The 17,286-nt window shown below is 35.6% G+C and overlaps 1 protein-coding gene across 1 annotated transcript in view; it reads right to left on the bottom strand.

Moving 5' to 3' along the window:
- Positions 1–7,349: 7,349 nt before the first annotated feature.
- LOC128226501 (probable ATP-dependent RNA helicase DHX34) overlaps positions 7,350–17,286 on the bottom strand; it is a 33,368-nt gene continuing 23,431 nt past the window's right edge. Inside the window, exons 22-26 of the mRNA XM_052936404.1 lie at positions 13,652–13,773; positions 11,485–11,655; positions 10,768–10,867; positions 8,721–8,872; positions 7,350–8,053 (exon numbers count right to left, since the gene is read on the bottom strand). Of these exons, the coding sequence (XP_052792364.1) occupies positions 7,896–8,053; positions 8,721–8,872; positions 10,768–10,867; positions 11,485–11,655; positions 13,652–13,773 (703 nt within the window). The 3' untranslated portion in view covers positions 7,350–7,895. The remainder of the gene's footprint in view (positions 8,054–8,720; positions 8,873–10,767; positions 10,868–11,484; positions 11,656–13,651; positions 13,774–17,286) is intronic.

Consider the following 17,286-nt stretch of genomic DNA (forward strand, 5'->3'; position numbering starts at 1 on the left):
ATACAAATAATTCAAAAAAAACTTAAAATATAAAATAGTAAAAACTATTAATAAACTAAAATTAAAAAAGAAGGAAAAAAGGCACGATCAAAGACTTCAACGTTAACTTAAAATAACGAGCACGATCATTGTATACGCCGAGAAACACTATCTGGACCCTTTGCAAAAGGGTGGTAATACAATGATTGCTCTCTGAATATAAAAATAATTTAAAACTTAAGTTCTATATATACATATGTTTATGTATGTGTGTATTTTACTGTTTGAAAATACACGAAAAGGACTCAATGGACTTCTGCATGATATCAAGAACGATATAATGATCGACTTTTCAACATTACCGAGCCCGGAAAACAAACACTCTATCTCCGGAGTTGAACACGTATAATGTGGATTTCAATTACTTGTAATAGTTATAAATTATTTTAAAGATGTATAATCTACGTTGTGGTGACAAAACATTTCTTTTCTTTTCTTCTTTCGTTTTCACATGAAAGGATGAGGTATAACAGAGTATGATGTAACACAAAGATCTTACTAGAAACCTTTAAAGTCACCACAACAGAATAACGCCAAACGAAACCAAAATAATTTGCACCCGGAATAGTCAAAAAAGAAACCAGTATCGGAAAAAATATCAAAATTATAAAGGCTCAAGGACCTAAAAAAAAACATATGTATGTACATGAACATTTAAGACAACAATGAGAAAAATAAGTCATCTAAAAGTATAACTAAAAATGTCAACACATCCTTTGGTCTTAAATAAGTTTTAGAATTTAAAAAGTGAGGCAACTCAGGATTCGACAACAAAGACGTCGGTTCATATAATTATATACGATTGTAGACTGGACAAAACGTCCTGTTCTCAAAACACATTCGTGCCAAAGAACTGTCCGTGAGTCTTCCTCATCCTTTTAAAAATCCCAAACTTACAATAGTTCAAAATTTTAAGACACGCGTGCTATACATCTCGAAATTACAACAAGTTAAGACCAAAAGAAATAAAACCATATCCAATAGACAGAGCTGTGGGACCACTTTAGATGTCATTCATCGTAGGGCCTGTGGCATTTGGGGTTCAAAATTACTAATTTGGCGAGTATCCCACAAAAAGGTGGGAATAAAACTCCCCCTTTGGCATCAAAAATATGTTTCAGTCACACTAGGGGATGTGACGGGGTCAAGCCATAATGCAGATACTATAGGGCGCGGGCAGACCTTTATAACCTCAACAACAAACAAACAAACAAACGAGTTTCATTCTGTGTTTGACCGCCGTCGAGGTAACATCAAACAGTAAACCAGAAATCGTCTTTTGAAGGCAAATAATTAGATTCTTGACCTTCTGGCTGTTTAGTATTGATCACAGAGCATTGCGATCTGTGGGATAAAAAGGCACCAGGAACTTGACATCTATAGGGTTATCTAGCGTTCCAGTTCAAGTAGCCAGATACATAGAGCATTACGATCTAGTCTGGTGAACGGAGCTGGTGGCTAGAAACTCTAGTAAGCCTCACACCTTGCATCTGCGTTGGCCACAGAGCATTGCGATCTGTGCGCTGACAAAGGTTCAGGTATTTTGCATCGCCAATAAACAAGCTCCCGTAAGACAAAGCCATTCATCATTAAAGTGACTGAAATGATAAACCAATGCATAATCTTTGAACCCTGATTATTTGGTTGATTATGTTTCAACTCACCAATCAGTTTTCAAATCATTTGTTTCAATCATAAAGCAAAGTAACCTGAGGAAAGTTTATATAAGAGCGATCTACGACACCGATTGAACATACAGCCGGCACGCTACAATCCGTCCCATCGGACGCATTTGTTTAGGTTCATCTGTCAATAATACAATTTGATTGTTCAATACCTAATTTCTAAAAATATCACCGCACATGTTGAAAACCTTTATTTGTATACGCACTTATGCGTACTTATGCGTTTCGTAACTAGATATAGCGTCTTCAACGTTAGTGCGGAGAAGGTACATGACGGGAGCTTATTCCAATTGTCAATGACCAGGTTTTGGAAAGAAGTTTTTCCTTTTCATCAGCTCTTGCACATGCATTTACAAGTTAATGTTCATGTCCACGAGGGGGGATCACACTTTGACTTACAATAAAGAAACGATGACATGCTGATAATTATGTATTTTATAATTAATACCTTATATTTACCACAAAATGATATTTATTGATGATTCCGACTTGTTTTGGAAGTTCAAATGTCAATCGAATCTGGCACACATCAGTTGAAACAACTATCTAAAGCTTGTTTTATTATTTTTTTGGTAGATTTACGCCTTTTCTTTAGTTGCATAATTTATAATGTAGAGCAGATTTGGCGGTGAATGCAAAAATTTATATTCGAAGAGAGTATTTTGTTGTTCTACATGAATTGGTGCAGTCGTGAATCTCATTGACAACTATTCGCTACACATTTAAAAATGTATGTGACAATATTCAAATAAGAAATAAAGCGTTTACGTTAGATATTCTACTTCTTTTATCATGTTCTTTCTAATATAAAACCCAGCAAGCACAATTCAGTACCTAAATGTGCATATTGTTGTTGATATGCATTCCCATGCTAAAAGAGATCAGAAAAGCGTAATTCAAAAAATCATAACATCATTATGAATGGCAAATTTAACGATGTCATCCCAGTAACTGTACTATGCAAACGTACCGAGGTAGCTTAAATAATCCTAATACCCACTTTTTGTTGATTTTTAACGAAAAGTACCCTAAAAATTTATCTTTCGGTGCTTTTTTTATACAACCAACAATTGATTGTATAAGCTAAAATGATATGTTCACAAGGCCGCGACAATTTACCATCACACGACATTCATTAATTGATAACGCTTTAACAACGCCTAGGCGATTTAACTTTCGCTCCAAAATGCCTCGTGACTACGTAGAGGGCGGAGCTAGTGAGTCAAATAAATGCGAACACCAAACACGTTCGAGTTTATTATGGCGTTATACAGATCTACAGAAAATGGTGCAAGATTTCTCGGCCTGCGGCCTGCCGCCCTCGCTCCATTTTTTGTAGATCGCTTAAATGAAGTCTAACACATACGTTACTTTCGTGATCCATATTCTATGTCGTAATACTGTTGAAAACTGTTCTCTCTATTCATGAGAACGTTTCGAGGATAAAGCAAATTAGCCAGTTAATAAATGGTAGACAGTATCCAGATGCGGTTTTCAACTCGGTTACAATGTCAAAAAATATATTGCCTTTCCTCCCCGTATCAGAATGACATTAATAGAGACATACAATGGCGAGAGTCTAGGAGCGGAGAGGTCCATAGTTGCCAAATATTTCGAAATTTATCCCATGAAGTATCGTTAGAAGGAATTATTCATTGATCCAGATGTAGAAACTGACATGTTCGTGAAGTTGGCAGACTGGCAGCCGAGCAGCCCAGCAGCGTGAAGTCAGCAGCCCAGCAGACATGTTACTTCCTAGTTTCTGGGATACTTCAGCATAGATCGGACTTTCAAATGTACTCTTTGAAACAAAATAAAGTCGCAGTAATAGTAAAATATTAGGCTCAGGCCGTTCCTTTCTTCCAATTAAGACATAGCTACAGAAAAAACAACGTCACATTAATTGTATTTACAAAAATCTGGTGCATTGTGATCTATGACGATGACATTAAGACTCTTGGAAACAAAGAAAACCTGGTATTCGCAGTGTTGAGCCGGCCGCGGGTGTCAATGAACATTCACAATCAAAGTCATTATTTTCATACTCGGGATGAGTTCGAACGGTTATTACTATTTCAAATTGTAAGTGTTTGAATCCAGTTTCTCTCTTGCCATAAAGCACCAGAACGATCACAAATGACATAATTGACTCAATAATTATTTTTTATCGCATCACAAAATGACAGGATAAGATATGTATGCGAAAATATTAAACACAGTATTAGTTCTTTGAAATGTAAATACCCAATCATTTTGCTGCTTATCTATTAGACTGTTGAGCTGTCTCCAAGTTATCTTTTAATCATCATGTTAAAAGTGTTGTTTAATTGATAAATAATTGATATAAGGAGCATACGTCTGTGCATATGTTAACCAAATGTAGCGCCAGAACTAGAGAATAAAAGATTCATAGGCGCTGATCAGTAAAACATAAATAAATTTAATCAAAACTTTTGAACAACTAAAAAACTGTAAAACACAGTGTGTTTTTACAAAAAAAACAACATTAATATACTTAAAGACAAAGCGTCCACTAGATCAGTTCACAGCGATCAATTAAGTAGCAGTAGACAAATAATAGAAATGGGAGATATGTTAAAGGGTCTGTACACCAGATTGGCACCAAAAAAAGTTTTTTTCTGTAACGGATCTCAGGACAATTATTTAATAAAATGCTTTACTCTTTGATATCATAATTGTAAAAAGACATACCAAAATGTAAAATAAAAAATCGAGTCGGAGACCGGCTTCGAACCGGTGTCGCCATATCACGTGATAATATCGACTAGCCAATCACACATAAGGAATTAATTCTACTAGGTAGACATACCTACTAATCTTTTTTAATGGAAAAATACGAAAAAACTGCGAAAATAAATTAATTGTAAACTTCAGTTAGTAAGTTTCAATGCATTGTACACATCGATACCAAGTTTATGTTAGTTTTGGACAATTTTCTTTTTTCCCCGCTGTTTCATCATACGGAGTACAGCCCCATTAATGTCATCATTATAGATCAGACCACATAATAACGCACTTCCATTATCTCAAGATTATAGGTACATGTACTTAATTTTTAAATGGGAAATCTATAAGGACCTTATCAGTTGCAATGGTAATCTTCATATAATGGGAAATCTATAGGCCTCAATCGTATGATAGAAAAAAGTATTCAGCTCTTCTCTATGGAAACAATTGTATCTATATTACCATATCTAACCACTTATTTATTTCAATTCCATACCGTTCAGGTCAAGGAGATTTGCATTATTTGAAGGAGTTTAAAGAGAACTGCTAGACCATGTTATAACAAAAAATGAAACCATGTGCCTTGCGATATTTCAAAATAATATTTTATTTCCCCCTTTACATGATTATATGTAAAACAAAGGACCACGAGGCGGTTCCACTTTGGACAAGAAGGTTTGTAGGTGTATTCTTATAAAAGTATATGTTAAACAAGTGACCCCCCCCCCGGGGGGGGGGGGGGGGGCGACTAGTTCTGCATTCCAGGTAACTCGAATTTTAGAATAGATTTAGGAATCAATCCTTATAATTCTTACATTTTTTTGCGTCTAATTTAATTATTTCAAATTTAAGATATAAAATATTTCAGGAAATATCACAGATAGAAATCTGTTATCGACATTTAAAACCATTTTTTGACAGTACATGCCCCAGTATCATCATTAACCTGGAATTTATAAATACAAACATTATTGGCAAGTTGCATAGACTTAGGGCAAACATTCTAACCTAGCTGCATAGACTTAGGGCAAACATTCTAACCTAGCTGCATAGACTTAGGGCAAACATTCTAACCTAGCTGCATAGACTTAGGGCAAACATTCTTACCAAGCTGCATAGACTTAGGGCAAACAATTTAACCTAGCTGCAAAGACTTAGGGCAAACATTGTGTCCAAGCTGCATAGACTTAGGGCAAACATTCTGCCCAAGCTGCATAGACTAAGGGCAAACATTGTAACCAAGCTGCATAGACATAGGGCAAACATTCTAACCTAGCTGCATAGACTTAGGGCAAACATTCTAACCTAGCTGCATAGACTAAGGGCAAACATTCTAACCTAGCTGCATAGACTAAGGGCAAACATTGTAACCTAGCTGCATAGACTAAGGGCAAACATTCTAACCTAGCTGCATAGACTAAGGGCAAACATTCTAACCAAGCTGCATAGACTAAGGGCAAACATGTTTACCAAGCTGCATAGACTTAGAGCAAACATTCTAATAAAGCTGCATAGACATAAGGCAAACATTGTAACCTAGCTGCATAGACTAAGGGCAAACATTGTAACCTAGCTGCATAGACTTAGGGCAAACATTCTAACCTAGCTGCATAGACTAAGGGCAAACATTGTAACCAAGCTGCATTGACTTAGGGCAAACATTCTAACCTAGCTGCATAGACTTAGGGCAAACATTGTAACCAAGCTGCATAGACTTAGGGCAAACATTGTAACCTAGCTGCATATACTTAGGGCAAACATTTTAACCTAGCTGCATAGACTTTAGGCAAACATTCTTACCAAGCTGCATAGACTTAGGGCAAACATCCTTACCAAGCTGCATAGACTTAGGGCAAACATTCTAACCTAGCTGCATAGACTTAGGACAAACATTGTAACCAAGCTGCATATACATAAGGCAAACATTCTAACCTAGCTGCATAGACTAAGGGCAAACATTGTAACCTAGCTGCATAGACTTAGGGCAAACATTCTAACCTAGCTGCATAGACTAAGGGCAAACATTGTAACCAAGCTGCATATACTTAGGGCAAACATGTTTACCAAGCTGCATAGACTTAGAGCAAACATTCTAATAAAGCTGCATAGACATAAGGCAAACATTCTTACCAAGCTGCATAGACTTTGGGCAAACATTACCAAGCTGCATAGACTTTGGGCAAACATTACCAAGCTGCATAGACTTTGGGCAAACATTGTAACATCAAGTGTTATCAAAGGTTTGAGCTAGTGACAAACTGTTTAAACGTACATTGCCTAGTATCCAGAACAAACTTATGAGTGTAATTGTAAGACTGTTAAAGATTGTGCAGTAATCAGATGGTTCTCTTTCACCAAGAAATAATTTTGAAAGGATATGTATATTTCCCTTCCATTTTCATAATTGCATGGAGAGAGACACCCAAAGGAGTCCGTCTCAAAGAGATGCATTTTACGTTTATCAAATTGTCGTCTCCTGAAGTCACATTAAAAAATGTTACTCACATGCACACATGTTAGAAATGGCACTGACAAATCACATGCCACTGACAAAACATCTTTGATATATCAACGCCTGGATATTTTTATATTATAAAATATTCCATCTGAAAATAAAGTTGGTCAATAAAGGTGTTTATAACCTGCTTTAGATTTAGCGTTATCGAAATGACTTGTTGTTCACCATAAAACACATTTATATGAATTAATATAAATGTTATGACACTTTTAAGTGTTTTTTATTCAAATGTTCATGTGTAAACTTTGAACAAGATGGAAAAAGTTCGGAACATTTTGTTCATTTTAGCTATGACCAATTTCCTTTTTTGTTGAAAAAGCTTTAAAAACAAATGAGCAGTTAAGGTTACAAAGCTTTTTTATTATTTTCACATCTCCTTTACAGAAACATAATGAAAACAATGCAGTTACTGTAAATATGCTGCAATTTATTAAAGTCAAACTCACGATTTAGGTCTAAACACAAGGTACATGGAATTTGATTATATGTACGAATAACAAACAAATTAAAAGAAAAACGATAATTGTCTTTATAAGTTTGTAGCGAATCCCTTAAAAACATGTAAAACAAAATCATTTTAAAGTTGACAACTTTCGCTGCTTTCAATGTTAACAACTTTCTCTGCAATGTTGACAAATTCCAATAAAATCATGACCATTGTTTAATGCGCGTTATGTTGCATCTGTTACATATCTGATGTCTCAATGGTCCAGACTTGAAGACCTCGTCTAGCAATACGGAGGTCCCAGAAGTGAATGATGCTGGGAATATAACCATGTAAACCTTTTCCCATCTTTCATTATTGTAAAAATAATATTTTAAAATATTTTAAAATTTAAAATAAGATCATGTTTGATTTCTTCAATACAGCATGTTATGAGCCTTCAAGAAGATATCCGGTTATGTCACGTGCCAGTCCTGTGCGACTTTTTATGTTTAAGAATCTCAATAACAGACAGTGACAGTTGTTTATCACAGTCTGCACAGAAGTAGGACTTCCGGTGTGGGTTGAGTTGGCCCTCTCGCTCTTCCGCTAGTTCGTTTTCAATCTCGGTTTTGGTAGCTGAATAAAACAATAATAAATTGGTTTTTGAATCTTTTAATTAATAAACTAATTTTATTTTAGCTTGATTGTGAAGACAAAAAGCTGATATGCAATATTGTCCAATTCATTGACTGGTGCCCTTTTTTTCAAGTTCCCTGGATGAGACCTCTAGGCTAAGAGGGGACCCCAGTTAACCACTCCCACCTTCATTTAGAATCTTCGTCACATATTTTGTTGCATCATACGACTGTTCAGCTTCATAGACATGTAAATCATTTAATACTTAAGTGGTTAAGCATTTTGGGTGAATAATATAGATTTTTTTCATTTTCTAAAGTCAAATACTTGATGTCTGGACAGGACAAAATTTAATTGAAGAATGACAAGATGGGATTAACACATAAGCAACTATAGGTGACTGCACATAACAAGTAGTTCCCTATAATTATAACATTTTAGGCTAAAATTTGGCACATGATCAATGCCATTACTAAATGGCAAGAATTAATTAAAGGCAGACTAATGGACCTTGATACACATACTATGCATATTGTCAACATGGTACCGTGTGCTATGTTTCAACATGGTACCATTTCTGAGTTGGGCATGCAAAATCGTGTATGCAAAAAGAAAACACCCATGGCTACAACAAAACAAAAAAGCTCAAAATGAAATAAGCAATTACCAGTAATATTTTTGGCCTGGCACGCAGCCTCGTGCTCTAGTCTCTCTGCTATAGAGACAACCATGGACTCATTACAGCGAGGACAAGCCCAGTGTCGCTGCATGTTGACGGTGAACTCCCCCACCACTGATGCTGTCCCATCATCTACCAAACTGAATGAGTTACACAGTCATTACAATCTCATTAAAATCATAGCATAGTAAACTGTTTGCCATTACATGTATAAACCAGAGTGCAAGAAAATATGTCTTAGTTAATAAGTAAAGCACTTAATTACACATACCTAAACCTACCTTACATTAGAGTTGAATACTCCCATAAGCCTCAGGAATGGTTAAATGTTGAGTTCAGGAATATACGAGTGAAATGTGAAAGAAATGGATGGTAAATTACAAACCATGCTGACCAACATTCCTTTGAAGTTTCATGAGTTTAGGTGTAATAATTTTGATGCTACTTTCAGATATTTTAATGCTAAGTAAAAAGCCATAACTATTGTTAACTGGAGTAAAATATGACAGAAATGACAGATGCACAACAACCAATGCTGAACAACATTCCTATGAAGTTTCAAGTGTGTAGGTGCAATATATTTTACGCTAAATATGACACAAGATTCTTATGACGTGATAAGAGGAACACAACTCCACTAAACCTCCCATATTTATAAATATATCTGGGGGTATAATTACTTGTATTTTAATCATTTGTCTTTAATTCACAGCCAAATCTAATACTTAAGATGCTTTTTCCAACAATCTCAATCTCCTGTGATTACCAAGTACAGTTTATTTACCAATTATTTCTAACAATAGAACCTTGTCAGCTTTTTACAGCTGTAACAAATCAATTTGCTCAAAGAATAGATATGAAAATTATAATAATGGACACACAGCAGTACAAGTGACCTACCATAAAATTTCATCAACTTGGCACAGGGCAGTTGTTTTTCAATAAATATTCATTATCTAAGAATGCGAATGACAAAAAAGACGTAAATGGAAAAATATTATCTGCAAGAAAATGCAGGAATATGTTATTCAAGATGCGGCTATCCACTACAGTTACCAGACCTTGCTTCTTTCCATATCTATCTTAAGGAACATTATACCGGTATTCACTAGATAAAGCCAAAATGGGACATTTTTCAAAGATAACAGCCACGTCAATAAAATGTTTCAGCTAATCTATGGATACTTATGGTTAAGGAATAAATAATGTATTTTGTGTTCCAATCACTCTTAATTGAAAAGCTTTTGAGGAGTAAAAATACAGTATAACCTTGATATAAAAACTGGAAAATATTTTGTAATGATAAGAGATATTCAATTTTCAGAATCCTAATCAATTATCCCTGACTTGTTAGGCAAATACTCCATTTTCGACAAATCTCAATCATTGTTTAAATCCAACTGACAATATTTTAAATAGTCAAACATGATCAGGACATATGAACTCTTAAAGGCCCCTGGCCCCAATATCACGAAAATACTTAAGTCAAATCTCAATCTCAGTCCATATAACATCAAACTTTAAGGTAAATCATGTATGTCTTAAAGTGATTCTATCATAGATTATGTTGATTAAAATCTTTGGTAAAAATTCCAATGGAATAATATTCTACAGCCCCCCAAAAAAGTATTTGATGAGAACAATCCATTATTTTTTAACAATTACTCAAGTATATATTTTGGTCTAGAATTATAGAAATATTGACAAAAAATTTATCAACGTATTCTATTGTAAAAATAATGTTTTTAAAAAGTATACAAATATGCAAGATTTTGAATCATAATATACTTTTTTGTGGTAAAATGAGTTGAATCTGAGATTGAGACCTGACTTTAAGATGCACTCTTACTTCCAAATAATTAATATATTCCATAAATTCATTATTTAGTAAGAAATTAAAATTTATGTTTGTTATACATGTGTATGTATTGGTTTTAAATATGAGTGTCACTTTAAAATACTATAGTGAGTATCTAAATATACCAGCATATTCAGCGATTATGCACTTAAAATAGAAAGCAAAACCAAACATTACCATCCATGTGTGAGGTACTCATTCATTTGTATTCCGCCTTTGATGGGATGTGGTCTGCTACCCTCACTCGATGCGGGTAAAATGTTCTCTGGTGACTCACCTGTAGCATTAAAACCAAAGTAGTCATATTTCATATTCTTATAACAAGGGGCATGATTGAACCATTATATTCAAGCAAATAATGAAAAAATGTATCAAAATACAGTCGAAACCCGTTGGCTGGATATCTTTTGGTTTGATGGTCAATTTTTTTATTCTGTTAAGCTTTCCAGCTTGGCTCAATATTCACGAGGCATGAAGTATATTGGCAGGTCCTTGGGATATCAACAGAAAGATTACTATTTGGGGGGGGGGAGGGGGGGAGGGGGGGGATGGGGTTGTTGTTTTTAAGAAAAGAAGGAAAAAGAACAGAAAAAAAATAATGACCAGGGACCATATTCAATAATCACCTTTGATTGAAACAGACATTAAGAGTAGAATCTGACCATTTTGATTGGACAGTAAAATTCATTGACTGACAAATAGACTAAATGGAATTAATGAGGCATATCTAAGGATAAGGATAAGAACTCTATTTAATACGAACCCAACTGGTGAAATAAACTGTAAAACACCCATTACTGTTAGGCAGATAATGCTTTATCTTAAACACCATTTATTATTCATAAGATCTGTCCAAAACAGGGAAAAAAGCGACCTAATTACAGAATAACTCACCGATCCCGTCAGGGCCAACATAGACATTTTTCATCTCAGCAGCAAGCACTCGTCGTAGCTTGTATCGTACATCGCTGCTAAGGAACTCGGTCAGTTTAGCAGCCAGTATTCTCTCAAGTTTCCGCGATCTTCCGCTAACTTGCCTCTCAGATTCCATCGAGAGAAATGTATCTGTGAACAAGAATAAATATAACCAAGGGTAAGGGAAAAAAGAGGTAGAAATCTTATTCTGATTAACAGTATTGAAAACAAGCAATAATTGAAATTTCTGATTAAGACCAACATCCCTTTAAAATGTGAGGGTCGTACTGTCATAGGAAATTTCTTGACCAGCCTCTCTACCAGGTCCCAGAGGACATTAGGCTCAAGAGTTTTCTTGTTATAAATCACAAAAACGTTTTGTGTTCAAGGACACAGCTACCATAATCTTTGACCACAAAATCAGTAGGGGTCATATGCTGGTCATAACAAACCTCTCAACCAAGTTTGATAATCGTAGACCTAAGCATACTCTAAATATCTATCGACACGTATTTTATGTACAAGGATACCGTGACCATGACCTTTGACCTCGAAATCAATAGGTGTCATCTGCTGATCATGACCAACCTCCCTTCCAAGTTTGAGGACCTCAGGCCCAAGTGTCTTTAGTTATCAAGTACACACGGTTTGGTCTACCGATTGACAGACTGACATATGCAACACAACAAACCCCACTTCAATATCTTTGAATGTACATGTATATCTACAATACACATGTACTTGTATGTCATTACAATGACATAAATCATTTGTCCCTGCATACAGGGTCTTTTGATACAAGCATCGTGTCTTACACATCTTTTATACTGAGGTAATGACATGTCAAGTGAAGACACTATTATTTCAGCTGTCTTATTGAATACTTTATCTTGCTTCAATTACAGTGAAGAGCAATAAAAACTCCAATAGTATCATCTTGGGATTAGTTAAGCACATATTCTAGACAGACTAATGGAGCGTTCTGATCCTGTAAATAATGAGAACACCTTTCAACAATAGCTGCCTTAGCAACAGGGAAATTGGTTGTCAGCCTTCTAGACAAATCCGCCTGCTGTTGATGACATATAATAAATATGTTTGTAAAACAGAAAAATTACACAGTAATCTCAATGAATATTATTTTGTCATGACTCTGGAATGGGAACAAGTCTTATATCATTGCTGTGACCATCAAATTTGACAGGGGTGTGAATTAGATGGCGACTATTATTATAGACAGCAAACTCAAATTTGCCCACTTTATTGGGCTTTATTGAGATGGTCCTTACTTTCCAGTTTGAGGAGATTCTGTCAGTTGACCCTTGTTTTCTGGTCTAAGTTAAAGGCGGATCAGTAACTTCCAAGTCTATGTATTAAGAGATTCTGTCAGGTAAGCCTTCCCTTTGGGTACTTAGCTTCTATCCTAAGTTTGAGGAGTTTCTGTCAAGTGGTCCTAATCTTCCAGCCCAAGTTTGAGGAGGCTCTGCCAGTTTACCCTTATCTGCAATGCTAGTTTTGAGAAGGTTCTGCCTGGAGGACCTTACCTATGAGTGTAAGTTTGAGAAGGTTCTGCCAGGTGGCCTTCACCATCCAGTCTAAGTTTAACAAGGTTTCGCAGGGTGCCCCCTGTCTTTGAGCTCAAGTTTGATGATGTTCTGCCAGATGACCCTTATCTTCAAGTCAAAGTTTGAGGAGGTTCCGCAAGGTTACCCCTCCATTCAAGCTCAAGTTTGAAGATGTTCTGCCAGGTGGCCCTTACCTTCTAGCCTAAGTTTGAGGAGGTTCTGACAGGTGGCCCTTACCTTCTAGCCTAAGTTTGAGGAGGTTCTGCCAGATGGCCCTTATCTTTTAGTCCAAGTTTGAGGAGGTTCTGCCAGGTTGCCCTTACCTTCTAGCCTAAGTTTGAGGAGAATCTGCCTGGTGGACCTTACCTTCTAGTCTAAGTTTGAGGAGAATCTGCCTGGTGGACCTTACTTTCTAGTCTAAGTTTGAGGAGATTCTGCCTGGTGGACCTTACCTTCTAGCCTTAGTTTGAGGAGAATCTGCCAGGTGGACCTTACCTTCTAGCCTTAGTTTGAGGAGAATCTGCCAGGTGGACCTTACCTTCTAGCCTAAGTTTGAGGAGAATTTGCCAGGTGGACCTTACCTTCTAGCCTAAGTTTAAGGAGGTTCTGCCAGGTGGCCCTCAGCTGTATTACACTGGACATAACTTCCTGGGCTTCCTCCTGCTCAGGTATCACCAACTCAAGCCACCCGTCACATATTAACCTGGGGTATAAACATGTCATTATTGACCTCAAACATATAGATATGATTTTTAACAATAACATTTATTTAATAACAGTTTATCAAAACTAATTTCAGAAAACAATTACATACGTTTTAAACAACAACAACATTTATTAACTAACAGTTATACAAAACTAATTTAACTTAAGTAACGGTCACATTAAGATACCTTTAATAAAGAATCCTGTCGAAAATTTCACAAAATATTTTCACTGATCCCGGCATTTTGAATGTCCAAATAATTCATACCAACACACTATATGTGCATTTTTTAAATCAAACAACTCTTTCAGGATAGTTCCCTAAGAAAGGTTGGCATAGTATCCTCATATAATAATGTAATTAAATCTAAGATTTTAGAAATGATTTAGCACTGCAAGACGAATTTATGAAGACATGTTAAAGAAACTTTCACTTAGAGTGACACTCTAATTCAAAATCAATTCATACACATGTATAACAAACATAAATTTTAAATGATAAACCTTTAACTACTTACTAAATAATGCATTTTGGAAGATATAAATTACTGATAACAAGATTGTAACTGTGATCTTAATAGCTAAAAATGCAAAAATGTTAAATGATTGGTGAGTGCTAAAAGATTTACTGTGATCTACTATCGTCTCATAAGGAAGTAATACCGAGTTTTCTGCATCTTTTTTTCAAATTAAACATGGTATCCTTCATAACAACCAAAGTTTTCGATATTTGTTCATCCTTTTTGGTAAATTAAACAAATGTTTTAATTGTGGAACATCTTATTTGGGAGTAACATTTCATCTTTGACCACAATTACGTTGATTGTTTTGCGTGTTAATCTATCATCCAATTCCTTTTTCTGAATATATCAGACCATTCTTGTTTCATTCTTGTCTGAAGATTTTTATTGGGTAATGAAATTAATAACAGGGAATGAAATAGAACTATATCTCGCCATGAATAAATAACATTCAATTACGAACATATCTTGTCGTATATTATCAGGTGTCAGACGTATCACAATAATTCTGTGCTATTTCGAAGCAAAACCAAAATCATACAATCGGAATCAAGAAATAAATTTCATCAAACAAATAACCTACCAATTTGCTAAGTGAATGTTTTATTTGAAACATATCTAATCTATTAAATGGAAAAAGTAAATATTTTCTGCATTATTCACGACAGCTTTGTTTTTGAGTTAAGTATAGTTCACTTTTTACATAGCCGTGTTTTAATGCTAAGACAACAAGCTTTCCAAATGTATGCGAAAAGGATTGGTAAATCTCTAAGACCGTCGAGTCCAGGACTTTTATTTGGTTTCACCTCATTAAGTGCTTTTGTAGCTTCTTCATAAATAATTTCCCCCTCGCAATTCTCAGCTAATTTTGAATTTAAAGTAAATTCTAAGACAACATTACTTACATAGTGATCATAATTCCTATCATGTTTAAAGTCTGATGTGTACAAATCTTTATAGAATATGACTTCAGAATTAAGTATATCTTGAGTCATCGTCGCCAACCACGGTACTTTCTTCGGTTACACTTCATGCATACTGTTGTGACAGTTGACTGACAAAATCTCGTTTTAATGAATATGCACGAGGGAGGAGAAACAACTTTTCTTCCAATAAATTCGCATGTTACACTCATATAGTGTTCAATAACTTGACTATGTCAGTAGCCTGCGTGGCCGTGCGGTCTTGACTACTACCAATTATTATTGTACTGAGAAGGCAGACCCAGTTCAACATCAGCAAACGACAGAACGCTTTTCAACTTTGTGGAGCCAATGCCCACGGTACACAACAAAGCATAGCCTAGTGCGTATCGGGGGTATCTGACAATGATTTTGAGTTTGAATGATTATAAATCTGTCTATCATGAGTGAATTAGTAACTTTCCTACTAAAATTGGCGTAATTTTTTAAGATTTAAGAAATAAACTAGTTTTCCCCTTTTCAATGAAATCTACTTTAGATATTTTCATTAACAACTTTGGTAATAAAGAGGTGGCATTTTCAGTTTAAAGTCTTCCACATTTGAAGCTGCCAGGTACTTTGATGCATATTTTAAGTATCACTTGGCAATAACGCAAATATAAAAACAGTTTCTGGATCAGGCCTAGTGTTCGTTAGATTTTCTGGAATATTGGTTTGTTTTTGGCCAAGATAAAAAGTAAATTAATTTTAAGTGTTTTAATTAATATGAATTTAATAGAAAATGCATTTTAGCGACACTCTTTGAGTGACTTGCTTTAAGACCCATAAGCCTTGAAATAATTTCAGAATAATTTGACAACAATATTGCCTTAGGATTTGCCGCACTTAAATATGAATCCACAAGCAAAAAACATGAAAATCAAGCCAAAAACAGAACCACTTAAAGCTTATGATCATATGAACACATCAATCTAAGTAATTTGCATTTTCCAGTCATAGAAAATGGTTAGAGATTTTAAGATATATTAATGAAAAATAGAGGAGTGTACCGTAGTCTATTTATTGGCTAAAAAACATGCTTTTAGTCCAACTTAAGCTGGATGGTGCATTATGGGTAATAACAGTTCCACTTTTATCTGCCTGATGTCTGGAATTACAGCGAAATGAAAAACGCCTCTCAATATATCCTGACGTATTCTTATCATAATTATAGTTATCATAGCTTTTTTCCTGAAAGCAAGTCTTCACTAGACAATAAGACAAATATTTTATAATTCGGTAGATAAACAGGAAAATAAATCTAATAACAAAAACTCTAAAACTCTCTTACAGAATTTACTGAAAAGTTACTGAACCTTTCTGTTTCAAGTAAAGATTGGCATATTAATAGTTTAAAAAAATAAAAAACAACAAAAGAAAAACCCATAGCTTCACCTCAAGAAACCCATAGCTCCACCTCAAACAAACCCATAGCTCTACCTCAAGAAACCCATAGCTTCACCTCCAGAAACCCATAGCTCCACCTCAAGAACCCCATAGCTCCACCTCCAGACACCCATAGCTCCACCTCAAGAAACCCATAGCTCCACCTCAAGAAACCCATAGCTCTACCTCATGAAACCCATAGCTGCTCCACCTCAAGAAACCAACAGCTCTACCTCAAGAAACCCATAGCGCCATCTCAAGAAACCCATTGCTGCTCCACCTCAAGAAACCCATAGCTGCTCCACCTCAAGAAACCCATAGCTTCACCTCAAGAAACCCATAGCTCCGCCTCAAGAAACTAGTAGCTCCACCTCAAGAAACCCATAGCTCCACCTCAAGAAACCCATAGCTTCACCTCAAGAAACCCATAGCTCCACCTCAAGAAACCCATAGCTTCACCTCAAGAAACTCAGCTCCACCTCAAGAAACCCATAGCTCCACCTCAAGAAACCCATAGCTTCACCTCAAGAAACTCAGCTCCACCTCAAGAAACCCATAGCTCCACCTCAAGAAACCCATAGCCCCCCTCCAGAAACCCATAGCTTCACCTCCAGAAACCCATAGCTCCACCTCAAGAAACCC

Source organism: Mya arenaria, chromosome 3 (assembly GCF_026914265.1).
Source record: "Mya arenaria isolate MELC-2E11 chromosome 3, ASM2691426v1".
NCBI classification, from domain to species: Eukaryota; Metazoa; Mollusca; class Bivalvia; order Myida; family Myidae; genus Mya; species Mya arenaria.